Genomic DNA, 23,213 nt, shown 5'->3' with positions numbered 1-23,213 from the left:
TGGGCTGGAGCCGAATCTGCAGTATCTCAAAGTATGCCTGTGTGCTTTTTCAGATCCAACCCTTTTCAAAGAAGGTTGTCCACTCTTACTCAGACCTAACTACCTGGGCAATCGTGGGTTCTAGGCCCCACTGGAAAGCATATGTTGTCAGAGCTGCCAGACTGAACTTAGTTTAAATGGCAGGGACATAAATGCGGCAATAAAGAGAGGATGTGGCTTTCTTTTTCTAACTTGATGACAGCCACTTGTTCACCAGCTAATCTGCTGCCATCTGTAACAACTGACTTCAGGATGCATCTTCGACCCCACAGTGTCCGCCTACTTTAAAGCAAGGGAGGCTGGGACACATGGCAGGATCTTTTCAATCCCTTGTGTCTCCGCTTCTGGCTTTCCGTTTTCTTGGCTTTCATAGAAATCAAAGGCTGGGTGCCTGGTACCGGGCACTCCCCTCTGCCGAGCTGGAGTTGACAGGAGTGCCAGCTCTCCAGCTGCAGAGGGTGGGGGCTCGTCATGGCAACAGGGACGTTTCTCACCCAACCTTTCTAGCCTCCTCCTTTCCACCCCCAGAGTGATTGATTCCCTAGCAGCCAGATGTGATCCGTTTGCAGCTAGCTTGGGATCCAGCGAGAAGACATAGTAAAGCTCTGCTTTTTTATATAAGTTTAGCTTTAGCAAAGACTCAGAAATGTCTTGAACGGCCTTCCTGACCCAGGCATTATTGGGAAGTCACGCCTGGGGTCAACTTTGAACTCCTTTCGTCATAGACCATAGAAAGGTTAAGTGGTCCTCAGGTCCTCTTTCTGTTAAGTGCTGAGAATGAGTTGAAATGTTTTTTCTTCCTGAGTTGCCAACAAGGATTGCCACTGCCTTTGTCCTTTTGTCCCTCTCTGGTGGAGGTGCTGCCAGGTCAGGAGCTGAGAGACTCCAGCCAGGACCCTCCCAGTTGGGGGTCATCTCAATGGCAAACAGGCAGAAGCCACACCAGTGAAGGAAGTTACACACATCATGAAACCAGTTCCTATATGACTACACAGAACTACACCCACGGCTTGCATTCAGAGACGCACTCTGAGGAAGAAAGGTTTGGTTTATAATGAATGTGCTATAAGAAAGAGCTTCAGATGTTTGTGGGAAAATTCCATTATCTCCCCATTCAGTTTCTCCAGGAACATTTTGAAGCCCCTGATACATACGATGAACAAAGGTGTCTCTAAAACCCAAACCAAACTCACTGCGGTTGCATTGATGCCCACTCATTTAGGATCTATAGGACGGGATCGAACTGCCCGTGGGCTCGAAGACTATAACTCTTTACGGAAGTAGAAAACCTCATCTTTCTCTCGTGGAGTGGCTGGTGGTTTTGAATTGCTTAACCCTGCGGCTAGTGACCCAACCTGTAACCACACAGCAGACAAAAAGAAACAGCAACAAAGCCACTGGTGTCAATTCAACACCGACTCATGGTTACCGTGTGTGTGTGTGTGTGTGTGTGTGTGTGTGTACCTAGGGTCTGTAGAGTCTTCAGAGATTGGGTTTTTGCAAATAGATCATCAAACCTTTCTCCTGAGGTGCTTCTATTTGGAATCAAACCCGCACCTTTACCGGACAGCATGTTAACCAGGTCCCCAGATTAAAAAGGAAAATATCTGTAGGCAGATGGAGTTATCTTGGTGTTGCTGGAGGTGGGGGGGTAGGGGGATCTACCATTTTAGGAGCTCATCTTTGTTTTGTAGGACTGGTTTTGGTCTCCCAAATGTGTTCTATGTTTATTTCAAAAGTAAAATTAATTTTAGTCCAGTTTAGGATTTTTTTTCTTTTAGAATTTCAAGTTGCCCTCTTGGGAATCTCCCCTTTTCAGATTGTCCAAAAACCACCGCCCCCTCTGCCCCTTATGTCTTGACTCCTCTGGAAATGGAGGCGCCGAGGAAAGATGGAGACCAACTCATTTCTCTTGGCAAGTACCGTTCTCTGACAAGTTGGCTCAGTAGCCCCAGATTGCCCCCATCCAGTTCTTTTTCAATGCCTGCTTTACTTACTCGCCAGAGATGATGGAAGAAGGGCGGAGCCGCTGTCCCAAAGCCTTGAGGCCGATAATAAAAATAACTTGCCTGAGAAATGGGTGCTCAGTCATCTCTCCACACTCACATTTCTGGGGCTGAGATTACTTTGAGTGGCAGGGCTGGGGAGGCTCATGCTCCTCACATCCAAGCTGGTTTTTTTCCACTAGGAAGTCAGCCCGGGAGCTGGCCAGTGCCCCGGGGCACTCACAATGCACTGATGCCCCCTGGCATCACCCCGTTCACTGAACCCTGACACTGCTCACCTGCTGTGGACCACAGCCCGAGTTCACTTATCTGGGCCAGGGTGGGTGTTTCCTGCATGTTTGAGATTTTATGGAGGAAATAAAAATAAAGAAACAAAGACTTTGTTTTATTGCTGGGCTCAACTGGGGCTGGCTGGAGGGATGGAAAGAGGGAGCAGGAGCAGGTCAGTTGGCAGTCAAACAGAGTAACCATTCTCATAAAGTCCTGGCCAGGGCCTTTTTCCTTCTTCTGGCTTCAGTGGGCGCAAAGAGCCTGTGTGTGGTAGGAGAGGTGGGCAGCCGGGACCCAGAAGCAGGGGTCTAGGACCACCCAGCTGCGCTGTGGAATTGGTGTCTAAGGGGTGGTTGGGACTCTGACCTCTATTCCTTTCTTGGGAAACCACACAGGAGACAGTGGAGAAGGGCATGAGCTGAGGGGCCAGAGGGACCCCTGCCCCAATTTCTGCCCCCAAAACCCACTCCTCACCATGATAGCTAGCTTTCAAAGACAAAGTTGCGATGTGAAAATGAAGAGTGTCCTCATCCGATCACCAAATGGTCGACACTACATCCTAGCATCGACTGCCAGGTCACTGAGACACATGCTGTTGCTATTGTGAAGCGCCAACCCAGAGTGACCATGTGCACAACAGAAGGAAATGCTGCCCGGTCCTGCGCCAGCCTCATGGTTATACCTCGGAGACTCATGGCCCAGCCCGATGCCCCCCCCCGCCCCCCCCCCAGGCAGGCACAGCCAGCACATCTCAGGCCTCACCCCTGGGTGCTTGTTAGCACCAGCCCAACATCATCAGATGGAACATGTTTTCACCACTGTTGTCAATTCAAAGTAGCATCTGACAAGCTGGGGAGCAAGTGAGGAGCAGATGTACTTGCCTACTTACAGGACCCCTGATGGCACAGTGGTTACAGCACTCGGCTGCACCCAAAGCCCAGCCATGGGAACCCTGCCTCTGCCCTGGATACAGCAGTCTGCTCCCCCAGTTCAGTGAGCGGTCCTGAGTTGGATAGGACTCGGCTACAACTTGGGTGGGGGGTTGCTTGCTTATGAGGGACCTGTCCTTGGGAAAGACCCCTGTCTGAGACAGGGCCTCCTGTTTGGGAAAGCAGAGGGAAGCCAGGAATGAGATGACCATCTGACAAGCCTGACGACTGGGCACCACTCAGTGTTGTCAGAGTGAGGCCACTGAGTCAGAGTCGACTGCATGGCAACTGCCCACAGCCCTAATCACCACGACCGGCCCCCTTGGGAGCACACGCCAGACCCCCCAGCTCTTGGGGATGCTGGCCTGCTAACTGCAAGGTCAGCAATTCGAAACCACTTTCTTCCAGAGAAAGATGAGGCTTTCTACTCCTGCTAAGAGTTACAGCGTCTGACGCCCACAGGGGCAGTTCTAGCCTGTGCTATAGGGTCACCGTGGCTTGGAATCGACTTGATGGCAGTGGGTTTGGTGGCATTTGCATCAGAGAGGCCATGGTCCAGGGGTATCAGCCATGCCCTGTCACCCGCTTCTCTTTCCTCCAGCTACATTGCCTCAGGCCCTTACCCCACATCTGTGGCAACACTCTTCTCAGCGTTTCTTCTCCCCACAGGGTTTTCTCCTAGCCACAGCCCTCTGGGTATACCACCGAGTTTTCGTTAAAAAGCCATGCACGAAATGCCTCTGCGTCTGCAAGACTTTGGAGGGTTGATTGGTGTTAGGTTGGGGACCATGCATGGTGGCTGGGTAGCCTCCGGGGACTGCTGCCTGGCTTCGGCCATGTGTGTACCATAAAGCACGGCTGTCACAGGGACCCAAGGCTGCCGTGGCTCAGAGCTGGCCCACATCAAACCGAGTGGCGCACGTCTTCTCCCTCCTTGCTCACACCGCACAGCCTCCCTGACGGTCTCTCCTCGATCCTCCTCGTTTTCTGCCATTGTCCAGGGCTGACTCCTCCTGGCTGCGCTCCCTGGGGCCTTCTGAAAACGACACATCCATTACTTTATTGCCCAGCGGCGGTGGCATCTATCTTAAGCTAGACTCTGGCCAGCCATTTTACATTTGAAAGGGCTGTTAAAAGATGTCTCAATAAGTTAGACACCTTGGACCTACACCTTTACCTACCGGAAAAAGTACCCCATGAGTCGATGCTGATTCACAGTGACCCCATGAGACAGGGTAGATCTGCCCCCATGAGTTTCTGAGACTAACTCTTTATGGAACTAAGAAAGTCTCGTCTGTGTCTCTCAGAGTCGCTAGTAGTTTTGAACTGTTGACCTTTCAGTTAGCAATCCAACTCAAACCACTAATCCACCAGGGCTCATTTTGCAGGAGCTATAGAATGAATATTACATCAAATTCTCCAGCCAGGCTCCTCCTTCCCAAAGATCAGAGCAAACTCCAGGGATCAAATTGCTTTCTGCCCTCTTAGGGCACTCGCAGAGTAGCTGTGAGCATCGGCGATTTTGCAGATTGGCTTCTTCATTGAGTGCCTTCCCTGTGCCAGGCCCGGGCTGGGACTGAAGACGGTGGGGCTAAAACAAGCGGGGCCTGCCCTGGGGGAGCTGACAGTCTAGGGGAAGACGGACATTATATCATGAGCAGGGAAGCAACAAGCTCCCAGAACACGCAGTTCTCGTCCCGGCAGAGGCCCTCGGCTCTCAGAAAGCACATCATCTTCCGACCTTTGGTGGCAGTACAAGTCACCACGGGGAGGATGTCGCCCACAGCCAGTGGGTTCATAAAAGAGCCATGCCTTAGTCAGCTCTTATCATAGAACTCAGCCAGCTTCCAAGCTGCCACCACCCACCTAGAGTCATCTTGGGCCAAGAAGTTTCTAATGTGCACAGGTTACACAGCTTGTAGGTGGCAGAGTCCGGGTTCCGAAGTGAGCCGGCCTGTCTCCTGTCCATGCTGCTCATGTCTGCTTGGCACCTGCTTGACGAGGGGGAATTGGCGTCCTCAGGTGGGGAGCGGTTCCCAGCGTCACTCTTCCTCTGGGCCCCAGAGAGGAGCCGTGGCCCTTCCTCCAGCAAACAAAAACAAGATGTGCATCTTTGATGAACCTGGGCTGAGTCCAGAGACAGGCAGGCTGATATTTTAGTGCAGCTGAGTAGCCTGGGGTCACCTTGCCTCTTTGGCTGTTCAGGTGGAAGGAGGCCTTTACCTGCACCCTGCCTCCACCTGGAGTTGTCTGAACAACCTGGAAAACAGGCCCCGGGCACCTTTCGGCCCAACTTGGCTCCACCAAGGGGGGCATTGGCCAGACTTAGCACAGAACTAGTGCTGATGATGAGAATGATAGCGGGAAACCCGTTAGGTGCCCACAGGTGTTCTGAGCACTGTCATCCATGAGCTCTGTGCCCTCCCACGACCCTGTGAGAGGCAGGCCCTGGGATTAACAGGCGAGGAAACGGGCACCCTGAGGAGCGGAGCGAAGGGTTTGCCCAAGGTCTCAGCTCATCCTGATTCATGGCTTGTAATGGACCTACTGTGCACAGAAAGCAGAGGGGTGGGACGCTGGCTCCGCTGGCAACACTGACTTCCAGGGGGGCTTACTTGGCCCCTAGCCCCTGGGCTTGGCCAGGCCGGTTAGGCAGGTGGGAGAATTGCAGCAGCCATCCAGAGCTTGGGGGAGAAAGCCCCACCTTTCTAGCCGAGTGCAGGCATGGTCTTGGAAAGATCCCTGAGAACTCATTCCCGCCCCTCCCAAACCAAAACGAGGAACCTCTAGCGGCAAGTCCATTCCAGCTCAGAGAGAACCTGAGGATGGGGCAGAACTGCTCGTGTGGGTTTCTGAGAGACTTCACTCATTATGGGAGCAAAAGCCTCCCATCGCACCCCAGCTGGCCCAGAAGTGGCTAAGTCCTCCAGGGCCCAGTGGGGGCTGGCCCCTCCTCCCTCCTCCCTCCTCACCCTCTCTTTCCCTCACTGGCTCTCCGCCCTCCCCTCCCTCCTGCCGACTGCCATGCCAGGCATTTTCAGGAAGTTTCCCTGTCATTTGCTCCAGGCAGCCTCCGCAGGCTGGTTACTTCTTGAAAACGGAGATCCAGTCGTCTCTCCCCGCTTCCGGGAAGGACAGAGAACCCTGGTTCTTGCTCGTTTATGGTCAGACTTTTTCATTGTTCACGAATTGCTATTGGGGTCTAATATTTTACCTATATGATGGGTGCAAATCACACTGATGATCTTACATCACTAAACTTTCCTGCCCTTCGCCCTCCAGGTTCCAACACCCTCCTTGCATGGGCTGTGCCCCACCCTTGGGGCTACCCAGTTACCAGCCAGCCCACCCTGCCTCACCACTATCCTGCAGGACAGAGTCAAACTGCCCCCCCCCCCCGGGTTCCCAAGGCTCTCGGTGTCCCGGAAGCCGCCTGCTGCTGCTTCCCCTCCCCCCAAGGCTGCTCAGTTCAAACCGCTGACCTTTCAGTTAGCAGCAAACCCTGAACCGCAGTGACCACCATGCTCCCAGGGCCCCGCCCCTAGAGGCGGAATAGAGGCCCCTGCTGCTGCTTCTCTGTCATATCATTTCTACTTCCTTGACCTCCCACTTCGTCTGTCTGGCCGTCCGGCTGAGGCCAGATGGGGCAGCTCTGTGTGAGGGCGATATGTCCATTCTGGAGCAGGCCACAGGGGGCAGCAGCTGGCCATGGGCTGTAGGCACCCTAGCTAGTGGTGATGCGTGGGTTGACCTACAAATGTATAAAACTTTCAAACCAATTGCTGGTCTACGAGGGGGTACCCCCCCCAAAAAAACACCCTGATGCTTATTTGTTTTTGTTTTTGATGTGAGAGGGACAGTGCATTTGGAGTTCATTCCACCAGGTCAGATCCAGGTCAGACTGTTGCTCACGTTTTTAGTTTAGAACAACGGTTCTCAACCTATGGGTCACATCCCCTTTGGGGTCAAACGACCCTTTTACAGGGGCCGCCCGATTCATAACTAGCAAAATTACAGTTATAAAGTAGCAACGGAAATAATTTTATGGTTGGGGGGGGGGTGTCACCACAACATGAGAAACTATACTAAAGGGTCCCGGCATCAGAAAGGTTGAAAACCACTGATTTAAGGTTCTGAAGATTGCGTGACAGCGTACAACAAATAAAGGCCTGATTAGGGGCAGACGGGGGACTGATTCTGCCGCCACAACAATGCACCTGCTCACCCAGCCATCTGCGTGCACCAGTTTTGGGCAAAAAACAGCATGTCTCTCTTGCCCCACACACCTAACTCACCATGTGCCTTCTTTTTGCTTCCGCAAAGGCAGAGGGACATGAAAGGACAGTGATGTGACGACACAGAAGACGTGAAGGAAAAACGAGAGAGGTGCTGTCAGCCATCCAAACAGATCAGTTTGCAGTGTCTCCAAGAATGGAATTGCAGATTTGACCAATGTAGTCAGGGTAATGGAGAGTACTTTGAAAGTGATAGTACAAAAAAATTCATTTAAATATGGAGCTTTGAAGACAAAAATTTCATTTTGTGGGGTGCCCCTTGTATATACAACATATTTTTAAAGCTGAACTTTTCACACAAAAGTTCAGGTTTCTGACCTCTCTCAAAAGCAGTGCATATCTGGCGAGCCTGTGTCAACGCTTTGATGTTGCGGTGGTGACCCGTGCTCAGGTGACAGCAGGTGCCTGCGTTTGAGTCGCATTGCCCCGATGGCAGTGAGAGCTAGACTGTTGCAGCGGTCTGTTCCTGCCCCTTTCTCGCATTGGTCAATCTGCCCCTCTGCTGACACGAAGCGCGCGGAGTTTGCTTGTTCCCCAGTCCTTCCAGCTACTAGTGCAACATCAAGTCATTGAGGTGGCATGTTGGGGCTTGGAGGGCTGGGACCCGCCCTCTGTCTACCCATCTGACAGGCCTTCCTTTCCCTGTCTGTATTCCCCTTGGCCCAGTGCCCACCCTGCCCTTCTCCTGGCCACTACCAAAGTGGATTGGCATGAGGGCATGGAGCCAGGCGATGGGCAGCTGGCCATCTTGGGGTGGACAGTTTAAGGGACTATGTGCTAGGTAGCTCCACACACACTCATCCAGGATGACGAGAGTGTGTGTGAGGATTTGTCTGGCAGCTGTCTGGCTGCTCAGAAGGGCAGTGCCTGGCAGAGAGGGCAGGGAGCCAGGCCCCGGGCACTGAGGAGGGCAGGAGGAAAGGACTCTCATTGTCACCTGCTCCTCTTGCAGGGCCAGGGCTCATGGGTGGCCAGTGGGACCCCTTATATGGTCTCTCCTCTGGACATGTGTCCCACCACCTCTGCCCTACCCTTCCCCCCAAGGCAGCCTCCCCAGGGGACAAGTGTCTACCTGCATTTTAGAAACTTGCACCCCCAGCAGAGCAAACCAATCTGTGCTGGAAGAAGTCTGACGAGAATGTGCCTTAGTTGCAAGGGTGGTGAGACGTCATCTCACGTACTTTGGATGTGTTGTCCGGAGAGACCAGTCCCTGGAGAGAGACAGCATGCTTGGTTACGTGGAGGGGCAACAAAAGAGGAAGGCCTTTGACGAGATGGATGGGCCCAGGGGCTGAAACCATGAGCTCAAGCATAGGAACAATCGTGAGGAGGGTGCAGGGCCGGGCAGTGCTTCCTTCTGTTGGGCACAGGGTCACAGCGAGTTGGGGCCGACGTGTGGCACCCAACTGCAGCAGCAGACAGCCCAAGTGTCTCTGCAGAAGGAAGGGAGGTAGGATGACCGTGTGCCCACGGGAGCCCAGCCGTCAGGGTCCTGCATGGGAATGTGTCGCCTTGGGCAAGCCACAAACCCTGTGACGTCTGGGGCCTTCTTCCCTACGAGGGGGATACCCCACCTCACCTCTGAGAGGAGGCAGGTGCAATCGCAGGAAACGCTGAGCCAATACCTGGCGCCTGGTCAGCACTCTGAGAATAGAGGCGAGTGGCTTGCTGGAGGAGGCCTTGGAATTAGGGGAAGGCCCAAGAGGATGGCAGCACGCTGGGCTAATGAGAGGCGTCCTGGCAGAACGGTGGGTTCACCCCAAGATCAGCAGTTCAGACCCACCGGCTGCTCCCGGAAAGATGGAAGCCATCTCGGCCTCAGGGCCCTAAGGAGTACTTCTGCTCTGCCCTGGGGGGCGCTGCTAGGAGCTGGGAGGGAGTCCATGGCGGTGGTTTGGTTCAGTGTGGGGCTTCCCGGGTGTCCGCCCCGTGAATGCATTGAATGCTACTGGATTGTACATTTAAACTGAAATGGAAATTTTAATGTTGTCCTCGTATGTATTTTACCACCATAAAAGAATTGTTTTTGAAGAAAGACATAGTAAGGTGCCAGTCAGGTTGCCTGGCCCCAAATCTGGCCCTCACAGCCTTCATGAGAGTCCGGTCGAGAGAAGAGACCCAATGCAGTCACAAGGCCAGGGGGTTACAAAGAGCAAAGCGTATTTCTGCCCTGGGGACAGACAGGCTGAGGCGACAGCGCAGCAGGCCTGAGCTCAGCGACTGTGCCCTGAGATGCTGGACGGAAATGAGGCATGCGCTGGCCCCTCGTGGCTGGAACATTCAGGCCGAGGGCTTCCAGCTCCATCTGCGTCACGAGAGCTACAGGTAGTCGTTTTCGGTCGTCATCGTTCACGGTTCGTAGATTCCTTCATGGTCATTGCCTTTGGTCCACTGCTCTCTCACAAAGGCCCGATCCTTCCTGCGTGTGCAGACTTTGTACCGGTCAGCCTTGGGGCGGGTCTGTGTAGGACGGTTCAGGGGCAGACATGGAGGAGAGTTGATTCTTAGCAGACTATTAAATCGTGAGATTTCTTTGTGTATCAGGAGCAGCAGTAGTTAGATCGGTGTGATGAAATCATCCTTTGTAAGCATGTCGCTCAGTACTTGGCATTTAGCAATCGAAACCCTCTGGCACTGAGTCGATGCCAATTTGAAGCGACCCTATAGGACAGAGTAGAATGGCTCCTGTGGGCCTCCAAGGCTGACTCTTTCCGGGAGAGACAGCCTTATCTTGCTCCTGGGGCTGGTGGGCTTGACCCAGCTTCCTGCTTAACCCACTTTGCCACCAGAGCCCATTAGCATTTCACTAGCACCCTGTAAATGTTGCTATTATTCAGAAGTAGTTTTTTAAAAGGCTTTCCGGGGACAGAGGAAAGATGCAAAGGCACCCAGGCAGACAGAGAGAGAGCTCACTGGCAGACTCTGAGTGCCTGTGGGTGCCAGGCGGCTGCCAGGAGCCAGAGGCTTGGTGAGGGGCCGCCAGCCCAGGACTCTGTTTGCTGGGAACAGAGGCTCCATGGGGCGGGGAAGGCTGCTCAGGAGAGGCTGGAATGCTTTGATCACGGGGAAGCTCTGTGTGTGTGTGTGTGTGTGTGTGTGTGTGTGTGTGTGTGTGTGTGTACAATGTGCTCAGAGCTCAGGGGAGGGGGTAATGCTGGAGAGGAGGGGTTTGGTGGGGTGGGGTAGCACTGGCCTGGCTATAGCCACTGAGGTAGATTGCCCCATGCAGCAGAGTTGCTGGGCCTTGCCATGGGTTTGAAGGGAAAGGATGGTCTCCCGTGGGGCCAGGAAGAAGCAGAGGGGCTGGCAGGGCAGAGAGGTGCAGGTGCGCAGGGTCCTGGAGTTGGGTAGGTGCTGGCTGAATTTGGCTGATGATGAAAGGCTGAGCGTGTGCCGCCTGAGGAGACGCAGTGGGTGAGGGGCTCACACAACTCTCCCCTCCAGCTTTCCTGAAGAAGGAGGCTGCCAACCAGTGGGGAGCCCCAGAGCCCTCCGTGTGGGGAAGCTTCCCGGAAGTTCCTGTTGCAGGTGAGTATGCCCAGCACTAGGACAATGGTAATAAGCCCTCAGGAAGGGAGAAGAAGGTCCAAATAAAGCCACTTCCTCTTCTCTTCCCCCAGCTGCCACCCAGGGAAGCTGGAAGCCAGATGGCAGCACCCCCACCCCCACCCCTTTGGACTGAGAGCTCACTCCCACTTTCCCTGATAAAGGTGGGCATAGGGGTGCAGTGCGGAGGGATGGGTCGCTCCCCTGCGGGCCGAGGGTGGGTGTTATGAAGGGTTGTGTGCACCTTGCATACACTTCGGGTAACACCTTTGTGGTGAGACCCTCTTAGACCCCTACATTGGGGGGGCTAGCTGGTGGTCAGTGGGGAGGGAGTCTGGGTTTTACAGATGGCTGAGCCTGGGCGCCAAATTCAGCTTCTTCCTCTACTGCTTTTACCCCTGGGCAGATGACTTTGTGTGTCTGCCTGGGACCCTCCCCAACTCTCCCTGCCCGGGGCCCTCCTCAGGGAGACATTTCCTGCTTCTACTCTCACTCCTACAGGGGTACCCTGACCCTCTAGCCCTTTCCCATCCACTCCTCTCTGAGCTTCCGGGCCACGTAGGGCTTGGACCGTGCGATTCAGCCAGTATCTGCTGGGCCTTCCAGCTGGTGGGCCTCGCTGTGGTGATCAGACAGAACTGCGGGGCCCCAGTTGGGCTGGGCACCCAGCCAGCCAGCCTGCACTGTCCTCCTGTGTGGACCTGGGAGGGGGTAGGGCCCGAGAGCCTCGACTTCCCCGTGAGGACCCCCTGCTCTCACCCTCCTGGCCCTGCAGCCCTCCCCCTTCCATTGTACTACGTACCCACTGTGTGCCAAGCACGGTGCTGACTGTTAGGGGCACAAAGATGAGAAAGGCCTCTAAGACTCTAGTCTGCCTTTGCCTCCACCAGGAAGCCTTCCCGATTCCCCTGGGTTGGATGAAGCATCCCCCACCCCCATTTCTCCTGTACACCCACTTGGCCTTATCCTGTGTATCAAGCCCTGCTGGTACAGTAGTATAGGGCTCACCTGTTAACTCAGAGGCAGTGGTCAGAACCCACCACTCCTTGGGGGAAACAGGTGGCAGTCTGCTTGTATAGCCGCTGCTCCGGGCAGTTCTGCTCCATCGTAGGGTGGCTATGAGACAGAACCAACTTGATGGCAGTGGGCTTTGGTTTAGTTCAATAGACTCCTCTGTCTGCCTCCCTCCCTCACACCGTGAGCCCCTTGAGAGCAGCAGGGCTGCAGCTCATTCAGCTTGGGCGCCCAGCTCCAGGACCTGACACAGAGTAGGCACTTTGGAGACATACATCTCATGGAGTGGGAACATATATATGTGTATTGTGGGGAGGATCCAACCCTGCTGGTTTCCCCAGTTAACCGCCACCCCGCACCCCACCTCCATCATTGTCCACTAGGCTCAGGACAACCAGGCCCTTTCTCAATTCATGGATCCTGCTAGGATGTTGTTTTTTTTCCTCCAATGATGTACCCCTGAGAACCAGCGGGCACCCAGAGGAACTAGGCTTTGTGATGGGGAGGATTTCTGGACAGAAGAGTCCGGGGAGGAACTTTGTTGAATTCTGAGTTGCCCTACACTTCGACACCTCCCTCACCCTCACCCGTCCCTGAGCAGGCATCTTCCATGTGCCTGTGGGAGCGCAGAAGACATACATGGCGCTTACCCGGAGGAGCTGAGAAGCACCCCCCATTCAGTTGGCAAGCTTTTGAGACAAAGGCATAGCTGTGGGTTTACAAGGAGCCCTGGCGACATAGTGGTTATGTGTTCAAAACCACCAGCTCCTCCTCGGAGCACAGATGAGACTTTCTCATAGAGTTGGAGCCTCGAAAACTCAACAGGGGCAGTTTGACCCTGTCCCATGAGTCAGAAGGGATTTAATGGCAATGAGATTTTTTTTCCTGACAGGGGTTACATGCAGTGCTGCCGCTCCCCACAGCCACCCCCGGGGCCGAGGGCGGCACTCACGCAGCGTGGGCATGCAGAGAGGGCAGCTGAGTCCCACTGAACCTGAAGAAGCAGCCCATTTGCTGGTGCTGAGGTCAAGAAGGACGTGGGACCGACAGAAAGGTTTCCAGCAGGAGGGACTAGGGATGGGCTTCAGAGAAGGATGTTGATGCCCAAGGTTGGGCTGCTTATTGATAGTCTCTGGGTGCCAGGCCGGGGTCAAGGAAATCACCGTAGCTAGATCTTCCCAGGAAATAAGCCTCTGGTGATTTCCCTCTGTAAATAACGGAGGGATGGGGATAGACTGGTTACAAACAGTACACTGGAGAGGTGACTGTAGGAGATCAAAATGACAAACCGGACTTGAACAGTTAAAGCCTTGCTAGTTGATCCCCTGGTACCTATTGGGCCCGGTCTGTTTTTCAACATTCTCTCTCTCTCTCTCTCTCTCTCTCTCTCTCTCTCTCTCTCTCTCTCTCTCTCTCTCTCTCTCTTTCTCTCTGTGTGTGTGTGTGTGTGTGTGTGTCTGTGTGTCTGTGTGTCTTCATATTGGGGTTTAGCGCTGATGTATTTTGTCATTGGGGGTAGAATGTTTGTTATATGGTTCTTTCCCCTGTTCTTTTGGGATGAAACCCAGGATGGATGAACCTAGAGAGACAGCAAATAGAATAGGGGTTCCGGGGTGGGGGTGGGAGTTCTGGGGTGGGGGTGGGTCATAGTAGGGGAGGGGAGATGATGATCAAGAGTTCAAGAAGAAAGACACTATTTTGAAACTGATTGTGGTAGCAATTGTACAATACTGCTTGCTATGATTATTGAACTATGAAACGAAGTCATGTCTATATTAGCTCCCAAGACAAAGGTTTTGGAAAACAGAGAGAAAATCACTGTGGTGTACACAGCACCATCTGCTGCCACTGTCCGCACTGACACAAAAGAGGGGCAGGCGCTCTGATTGGACAGCTCAAGCTCTGTGGCATGGGGCTCCTGAGCAGGGTGGGGAGCTAGCAGCCTGGGTGGAGGGCCACACCCTGGCGACTGGCTGGGACTGGGGCGGGAACCAGCTCGGTGGTGTGAGGCCCTGACGGAAGTGCTGGAAAATGAGGTTCTCAAGACTGCCTGCTACCCAGATTCCTGCTGGCCAGCTCCCTGGTCCTCCCAGCTTCCTCCGGACCCAGTGCAGAGGCCCCTGTTGACAGACTTGTGTCCCTGTTGGGATATGGAAATGGAGGAGTGTCTGCTCCTACTGCCTGCCTGCCCAGCAGCTGCTCCCCCAGGGGCAGCGTGTGGGTGGCCATGGAGAGCTGCTGACACTGACTCTGCCACCTCCCACACTCCCTGCTGACCTACTCCCACCCTCCCTGGACCTGCGGCCTCTGCACACATCCCCGACCCCCCTGCCAGCCAGAGTTGGCTAGTCACTGGCCCTGGAGATAGTCCGAGCCTGGCACTTCCACTTTCTAGCCGGGTAACCCGGAGGAGTATTTCACTTCCCTGTGCCTCGCTTCCTTCAATATTAGAGCAGGGCGCATCAGGGGTCTTACCTCAGAGGGCGTGGGGGCATCATCCCATGAGCTCATTTGGAAAAATCTTCAAGCCTCGTGGCTGTCACATCTGTCACAGGAAGCATTCCTGCTCTCTTTAGACGATCGCTATGGTGGTTATTAGGCAAGTAGGTCATGCACGCCCGGCCTGTCGGGAGGCTCGCTCACGTCATCAGCAAAGACCCCCCCCCCCCTTTTGAACACATAAGGAAGCTATGTAAAAAGAAGCAAGTGATATTTGGGGGGCATAAGCCCGAGGGCCTTGTGTCCCTCTGCTAGTTTTCTTTCAGCCCTGATCTTTGCTTTGGGCCCTGGGCCCCCATTTGATTGTTTCAGGCCTGCTGCCAGCAGCCCAGGCTTAATCCTGACCAAGCAGTTGGCTTTAGGGGAAGCTGGGGCTGAAGAATTAGCAGCAGGAGTAACAGCGTTCTCCCACCAGCCATCTGTTAGTGGGCTGTGCTCTGGTGCCTTGCACGCGGCTGTGACACTAGCCGATGCACCCCATATTTCAAATCCCAGCAGGGTCACACAGAGTGGACAGGCTGCTGTAGAGTTGCTAGACTAACGCAGACTGAGAAGCAAGGTGTGGCGATTGCCTCCCCCAAACTGGCCAGTGAAAAACCCTATGAATGTCAGCACATGTCCCACATAGTACTGGCAGATGAACCTCCTAAGTTGAAAGGCACTTAGGACACAGAGAGGCTGCCACCATGCTTGGATATGCCAATGACCGTGAATGGCACAAGACCAGGCGGCGTTTTGCTCCGTCGTACCTGGGGTCACTGAGAGCTGACGCTGACTCGGACAGTAGCTAACAACAAGGAGTTCTCAGGAGAGAACCAGGCAAAGCGATTCCCAAATGTCCTGAGCCCTTCCCTTGGTACAGGGTGGCCCTCAGGTCACATGTGTGGGAGGAAACCAGAGGGCAGTGGCTTAGAGCTGGATGGCAAATAAGTTTCCTCTCTGGGTCACCTGGTTCTGGTGGCCAAAGGTGCTGGGTTAAAAATGAGTCTAAGCCTTGAGCCAGGAAGAGAACCGTGATGGATTAATGATGTCCGGGCAATGAGGAGGGGCAGCACCCATGTGGCATGCTCACCACCTACACCTGATGATCCTTAAAGGCCTCCTCAGCTTGAAATAACAAACAAGGGGGTAGGTGGCTGGTCAAGTGTTAGGAAGGCTTAGCTGAGGCTCTGTTGGCTTCCAGAGCCCAGTGGCACCGCGACAGGGTGGGCTGAGCGATGGTGTGAGTCTGAGGCTGGAACAAAGATTTAGGGGAGGAAGAATGAAGCCTTAAGGGATGCCAAGTGGCCTAGACCCCTGGCTGGCAGCACACCACTTCTGTGCAGCCTACAGATCAGCCGCTCTGGGGGAGCTACCCATTTCTGGGAATTGTGCAGAAGGGCAGGGCAGCTCCTGGAATGCAGAGCCGCTTCCTCCACTTGCACTGGGCCGCTCCCCCCAGTGTGTCCGCATCCCCCTGAGCTGGGCACACCCAGACACCACAGACATGAAATGCACTTCCCGCGCTGATTCAGCTCAGTGTCCAGCAAGCCCCCTTACTTGCCCAACTGCTCCGCGTCCAGCCTTTGTGACTTGGAAAATTGGCAGCTAGACTGATGGGGTGAGGGGAAACCTGTAGTTAGTCTAGCAATGGAGAAAGAGAAAGCAGTGAAAACCAAGCTTTTAATAAAGTTGGGGGCGAGAGGGTCTGGGCTGTACTGTGCCAGCCTCCGAGAGTCTTGGCAGTGCACATGGCTAACACACTCTGCTATCAACCAGCGGTTGACAGGTGACTCTCCAGGGCACCTCAGAGAAAGGGCTGACTGCGTACTTCCCCCAGTCAGCCGTGGGGAGCGAGCACCGCTCTACTCTGACACACATGGAAGCACCTGAGCCAGAACGGACATAGGGGCCACTGGTTTGGGTTTTTGTTTCTGTTTTTCCTTCGGTTTGTAGTCAAGGTCAAGGAAGCAGCCCTGAGACTCAAGATTTAATTGGAGTCAAAAGATCAGAATGGCAGCCTCTGTGGGGTTGCACAACGAATAGTGGAAAGGAGACAAGGCACCTGGCGTGAACCCATCGTCCGGCTGGTCCGGAGCAGATGCCTACTAAATGGCCGGGGCTGGTACTGCTGTGCGGCCACTCCTGGGCACCAGACTAGACCATTGCTTTGGACGTGGTGCCAGGTCGGGATGGGATGCATGGAAAGGCCAGGTTGTCACTGGACACCTTGACGGCGTCTGCAGCCAGAGTCTTCCCCACCCCACCGGGGCAAAAACTCTGTGGAGGCCTGAGAACCTTGATGCTTGGGGAGAGAGGCGCGGCTTTGGTGAGGGAGTAATAGCGATTGCCCACTGCTGCTTCTGGGGGTTCCTGGGCCTGGTGCTGCCCTGGCACGTATCCAGCGACCACTTGCTGTGGAACTAACTCCCAATTTGTCGGTGAACCCATGTGTGTCAGAGTCTAACTGCCCCAAAAGGTGTTCAATGGCTGACTCGTTGAAGAGACATTGCCAGGCCAATCTTCCAAGGCACCTCTGGGTGAGGCCAACCAGTTAGCAGCTGGACGTGTTAGCCTTTTTGCACCACAAAGGGACTCCCTCCCTCCCTCCAAGGCGCTCATCTTGACTAATCTGGATCCTCCTGTAAAGATGCATCCCTAGGGGGTGCCAACAGGTAAGCACTGGACTGCTGACCATGAGGTTGGTGGTTCAAACCCACCAACCACTTCTTGAGAGAAAAGCTGTCTGTTCCCATAAAGGTTTGCAGCCTTGGAACCGCTATATAGAACTGTTATGAGCCAGAATTGAGACAGCGACTGTGAGTTTGGTTTTCACTAACCTAAAGGTTGGCTGTTCTAATCCACCCAGTGACACCGTGGGAGAAAGGCATGGTGACGTGCTTCATAAAGGTGGCACCCATGAAAATCCCGTGGAGCACACTTCTAACCCCGGTTGCTATGAGCAGGAATCATCTTCATGGCAGGGGGTTGGTTTGGGGCTTGGCAGCCTAATAAGTGGGGATATTTGTAGCTAGTGCTTTAAATCACTGGAGCTACCAGGGAGACCAGGGGCCCAGCTCCTGCATATCAGTGTAAATAGACCCTTGGGGTGGGTGGGTGGCCCATGATTGTACACTGCGCCCTAACCCATTCTCAGTGGCCCTGTTTTCCTGCTTTGTGGATGAGAAACGGAGGCTCCTTGAGGTTAACAAACTTGTGGCAGGTGATCCTGGCCGCTGCCCCCTCCCAGACTGCCTGCTGAGAACCGCAGAGACTTGGCACAAGATTGTCCCCAGGAGCACTGGGGCCCACTGAGCACAACATTGCTGGGTGAAAGGGTTGTCCCGCAGCCGTCAGCCCTTCCCCAGGCCCTGCCTCCGGGAGCTAGCTTCTTTGAAAGAGTGGCTTCACCCCTCTGCGTCTTGGCAAGGGAGGGATGGGCGGCTGGGCAGAAGGATGCTCTGGGGAATGCCAAGTAGTCACCAAGGTCCGTGGCTGGACCCTAGCTGGCCCTGTGAGAGGCAAGGGACTGGGCCGACTTGGCTCTTGTCCTCGTGGTGCTTACGATCCCTTTGGGGAGGCAAGGCAGACACCCGGGAGATGACTTCAAATCATGGGAGGGGTGCTGAGAGGAAACACAAGAGTAAAAAAGATGGGCACCACACGGAATCTTGCAGGGCCTGGGTGATCGGTTCTGACCGGCCAGTGGAGCCAACCCCTGTTGCTCCTTAGCCTATGGCCCAGTGACACTGGCTCTGTGGCCAGTGGGTTGGCTGCTTGCCATTGAGAAAGGCTTCTGGTTCAGTTTAAAGATGCGACGGTTTCTCCGCGCGTGCTATTTAGCATGGTTTGCTGAGGAAGCCACGGTGCCTTTTAGGAAGAAGTTTCCAGCGCCATGGATGGCGTCTTTGCCTGTGGGCTGAGAGCAGCCCTGGGAGTGGTGGTTGCCATGGGAACCTGTGCACAGGTGCCTGCGCTGCTGCCGCTGCTGCCACAGCGCAGCTAAGGGGCTGTTTCCAAAGTTGGGGGCTGCTGGAACCTCGCAGCCATTTCCCAACGGAAACCGTGTTCTAAACGATGGGGGACGTCCCCACAGAGGCCTGTTTCCTTGGCCGTCAAGGGAGATGGGGCTCCTGATGGGGGAAAGGCCAGGAGACTGGGACTCCCGAGCCTCCGAGCAGAATGCCGAGTGGGGCACATGTCATGCTCTCCTATTCCCTTTACCGAGGATCCTGCGCAGAATGGCTCTCCAACCTGTTTGACATGCCAGGAAACACCTGTGTCTGGCACAGACATTCTGTGGGGAAACTTTCGAGAGGACCTGGGGTCTCAAAAGGGTTCACCACCTCACCCTTTGGGGGTTGTCTGTGACCTGGCACGGCACCAGAACTGAGCACCCACATTCTAGAAAGATCTCTTTGAGCTTCGACGTGTACCTCGAACAGACTGGTATCTGTAAAACGTGGGCACACTGCAAGGATAATCAGATGGAAAAATTATAGGTCCATGCCCTGCGAGAAACCTCATCGTCCTGGTGGCAAAGCAGCCGAGTGTCCCGACACACAGACAGAAACAGCGTGCGCCCTTGACAGGTGGCAGCAGGCCGCAGCCCATAAGTATCCAGGCTCCCACGTCGGCTCCTGCGTCTCCATGCCAGCGTGTTGGCCTGTACTTTTCTTGCGATCATTCAGGCACACTCACAGGTACAGGTTCTGGTCTATTCAGGTGTCACTGTGTCAGCTGTAAATGAGCCAGGTCAGAGCAAGCCTGGCGTCCCTCAGTAGAGAGGGCGGAGGTGGAGGAGGAACCGCACATCAGCAGTTTGCTGGTTAACCACCAACCAACGTTTTATTCTGTGGTGACTGGTCAGCCTGGGGTGACATACAGCTTAAAAAATCGCCCTCTCTTTATCATGTGAAGCCAGCCTATGTAGAGGAATGTGGTGAGCTCCTGGCAGTTCCTCCCCAACCACGGTCCCCTTGTACCAAGACCTGATGTCGTCGGAATGTTGTTTTGGAGTGGCGAAAGAGAGACTGGAAGACATCGATCAAGAGAAAGTCTGGCCCAGGCTTTTATGAACTGGTAGCTTCTCGGATGCATTCTCCTGCCTCCCAACCCCTGCCTTCGCCCTGGGCTCACAGCTCCTTCCAGAGGGCCCCGCGTGACCGGTTCTCATCTCTATGTAGGTTCCAGTGTCTCTGTAGAGCGAAGGGAGACTGCTCGGACATCAGCCCTTTGCCAAGGGGTGGTTCCTTAGCCGTCTGCACAGTGAGGCCTGCTCTATGGCTAAGAGGTTGATTGTCTTTCAAAAACACTACCGTTGCGCAAGCTGCTGCTCAGTTCCGGTGCCGTGCCAGGTTCTATGGGTTCTGATGGACAGCATGCAGGCCCTGCCCCGTGTGCAGGAACGAAGGGGTGGGAGATTCCGAGCGTGACGGTGGCCCCCCAGGGCTTAGAATTCGGCATGGAAGGGGCACTGCCAGTCTCGACCCATAAAGAGTGTGTGTCCCTCTGTCCTGGGGATGGTCAGAGGACACAGTGTGACCTCAGAGCTGGGTGAGATAGCGTGGGCGGTCACCACATGGGTCAGCGGGGGCCGCCATGGTCCTCGAATGCCCAGCGTGCAGAGCTTGACCCATACACTGTGGGCAGACAGCATTAAGGTGGCTCCCCAAGAAGCAGCCAGTCTGATTACAGGCTAGCCACTCAGCCGCTTCTGTTCCCGTGAGTCCCAGGTGGAAGGGAAGTCCAGCTCCGCTCCTGTGGCCTTCAGGGAACGGGGGTGAAGGGTGGGGCTCGCTGACCATGTCCTGCCAGCAGCCTCAGCGGTCTCCAAGGGCTTCTGCTGCGGGTGGTCTGAGCCCTCCCTCACCGGTTCCGTTCCTGTCCTGGGTCACATTTGCTAGTGTAGCTCTTATCTTATTTTCTTTTGAAAAGAAAGAGGAGCTAACAGGTGTCCTTCCCCACGCCCTCCCCCTCTATATTTTTATTCATGTGACTTCCACGGAGATGGAAGCTTTGGAAACAGCTTCTTTCCCAGTCACATACAGCTTGTCTCTGCAGTCGGCCAAGGCAATGCTTACACTGCTGGGAGGCAAAGAAAGGAGAGCGAGCTGGCTCTCTGAGGCTCCTTATCTGCACTGCTGTCCCGGTAGCGCATTCAGCTGGAGCGAGTCCAGCTTTGGCCTCCTCTTTGCAAGGGAAGGCAGGAGCCAGATCCTGGGGGGTGTCATGTCTCCAGGTGGCTTGAGCATTTTCTTTTGTGGGAGCATTTTCATACTGGTCAGTGTTTCCAGGATACAAGGATAATACACACTTGTTGTAGATAACTGAAAAATCGAGACAAGTTCTCGGAAATCTCATTCAGAAACAACCACCCAGCCAGCCTCCATGTGTGGGTGTGCATCGGGATATGGAATTCACAGGTGGGCAACTTCTTAGGCCTGAAATACGATGTGCTTGCTGTTTCATAGCTTGTTTTCTCATTTTGTGTTGTGAGAACCAACAGTGTGTCAGGGACTATCAGTCTTCTGAGTGCATAGTATTCCATCCAATGGATAAGCTATTTTCCCCTCAGCACTTAGGTTACTTCCATTTTTAATCCATTCTGACTGCCTTTGCACACTTGTCTGATTATCTTCTGAGAAGAAATCACCATAAACCACGTGGCTCGGAAGGAGAGTATTTGCATTTTAAATCTCGATCTGCTTGTGCACGAGTATTCTTGGTGCAATGTAAACAGACTGATGCTCTCGCTCTGCAGCTAGAAAAGTCCCTCCGTGCCCACACTGCGGGGAAGTTCAAAATGTCAGCAGCGGCCACCAGTCACTTTGCGAAGGATTCTGTAGTGCTGCTCACCTATGCCACCATGCAACTCACCCTGGCTGCCTCACCCACATTTGTGTGGAACACCCTTTTGGATGAAGTCTCACTAGAATGGAAGGCTCTCGAGCGTTAATGATAACTCTATAGCTCCCCTCATCCAGTCCTTCCATCTGGTAGATAAGGAACCACTCTCCCTGTGAGGTCAGCAGCCTTGCCAGGAGCCATATACCCAGGGCGTGGTGGAGCGCGCATCCACCCAGCTCCTTGTCCCACTGGCCAGCAGGCCCCTCCCAGGCCCTCGATGAGCCCTTCCATTTCCCTGTAACCCACACCCCACCCTTCGGCTCCCCACTCCCCAACTTGAAGTTTATTTCTTTTCTCCTGTAAGAGGTAAGCTCAAGGTTTGAGCCCCATTAGCTCAGGATCCATTTCAAGGTAAGGTCCCCTGTGGCAGAGGGGATTATGCATTAACCGCAAGATCAGGGGTTCCATACCACCAGCTGCTCCTCCGGGGAAAGATGAGGCTCTCTGCTCCCTGCCAAGAGTTTACAGTCTCAGACACCCACACGTCCTACAGGGTCATTAGGAGCCAGGTTTGACCCCTGGCAGTGAGTTTGGCTTTGGGTAGACCGCTCTTCCAGGGCGTGGCATTGCGTTTCCTGGTGAGCAGCTTAGATTGCTGGCAACAACCCAAATTGCTCTTTATGTGGAAGCCCCTCCCCCAAGGGCCACCACTGGTGCTTAATGCCGGATGCTGTCACCTGCCCCTGATTCCACACATCTTGCCTCCGCAGGTCTGACCCACGAGAAACATGGCCACCAGCGCCGTCCCCAGCGACAACCTCCCCACGTACAAGCTGGTGGTGGTGGGCGATGGGGGTGTGGGCAAGAGTGCCCTCACCATCCAGTTTTTCCAGAAGATCTTTGTGCCGGACTACGACCCCACCATCGAAGACTCCTACCTGAAGCATACAGAGATTGACAACCAGTGGGCCATTTTGGACGGTGAGACCTGGCAGCAGCCCTGGGTGGGGCGGGTCGTGAGATGGGAAGCTGGGGGCCTCTGACGGGCTCTGGTGGGGCAGGGTGATGCCCTTCCTGTTGTGGTCATGGGGCAGCTGGTAGAGGCATGCATGGCTTCCAGGGCGGATTCTGAACAGGGAGGTCTTTCTGAGAGGGCTTGCAGAGCTTTGTGGAAACCCAGTGTGTGAGCTCAGCCAAGAGGCACACACCCCCCTGTGATGCCACGTGTGCCCCTGCGTGCTAACTGACCATTGCGGAGCCTTTAGTGAACAAGAAAAGGGAGAACAAATGATTTCTAAATAAGGATAGTTTATTCAGAACTTGCCCTTGGGAGGGGAAAGCTTTTGTCTGATTCTTTTTCTCCGTTAGTCTAAATTAGTCCAGACCAGCAGTTCTTAAAGGGTGGTAGCCAGCCAGCAGGGTCAGCATCACCAGAGAACCTATTAGAAATGTGAATTCACGAACACCCGATGACTGAGATACCTGAGGACGGAGCCCAGCAGCCTGTGTTTGAGCCCAGCAGCCCCGTAGAAGCTGCAAAGCCACCAACTCAGTCACCGGCCGGCTCCTGCTGACTGCTTTATCTAGCCCGAGTCATCACATGTCATACAATTCAAGAGTTCAGTCAGATCAACAGTTGTACACAACACCACAATCAATTCTAGAGCAGTTTATTCTTCCTTGCACTCATTATTACTCAGGTAATTCTCTTTTTAAATTGTGGCCAAAATACACACAACAAAACATTCTCCAATTCCACAACTTCTACATGTATGATTCATTGTCAT

The 23,213-nt window shown here is 54.2% G+C and overlaps 1 protein-coding gene across 6 annotated transcripts in view; it reads left to right on the top strand.

The window, feature by feature from the left end:
* MRAS (muscle RAS oncogene homolog) overlaps window positions 1-23,213 on the top strand; it is a 50,705-nt gene that overhangs the window by 6,495 nt on the left and 20,997 nt on the right. Inside the window, exons 1-5 of one of the 6 annotated variants that reach the window (XM_075546855.1) lie at window positions 6,293-6,408; window positions 7,568-7,630; window positions 10,984-11,067; window positions 11,160-11,249; window positions 22,197-22,407. In XM_075546855.1, coding sequence (XP_075402970.1) covers window positions 22,215-22,407 — 193 coding nt within the window. In that variant the 5' untranslated portion in view covers window positions 6,293-6,408; window positions 7,568-7,630; window positions 10,984-11,067; window positions 11,160-11,249; window positions 22,197-22,214. Of the gene's footprint in view, window positions 1-6,292; window positions 6,409-7,567; window positions 7,631-10,983; window positions 11,068-11,159; window positions 11,250-22,196; window positions 22,408-23,213 lie in introns of those variants that run through there. The other 5 variants (XM_075546856.1, XM_075546857.1, XM_075546858.1 and 2 more) reach the window with 5 other exon arrangements.

This window comes from Tenrec ecaudatus, chromosome 4 (genome assembly GCF_050624435.1).
Source record: "Tenrec ecaudatus isolate mTenEca1 chromosome 4, mTenEca1.hap1, whole genome shotgun sequence".
Classification (NCBI taxonomy): domain Eukaryota; kingdom Metazoa; phylum Chordata; class Mammalia; order Afrosoricida; family Tenrecidae; genus Tenrec; species Tenrec ecaudatus.
The sequence above is the reverse complement of the archived record's forward strand: the minus strand, read 5'-3'. Positions and strand labels throughout refer to the sequence as shown.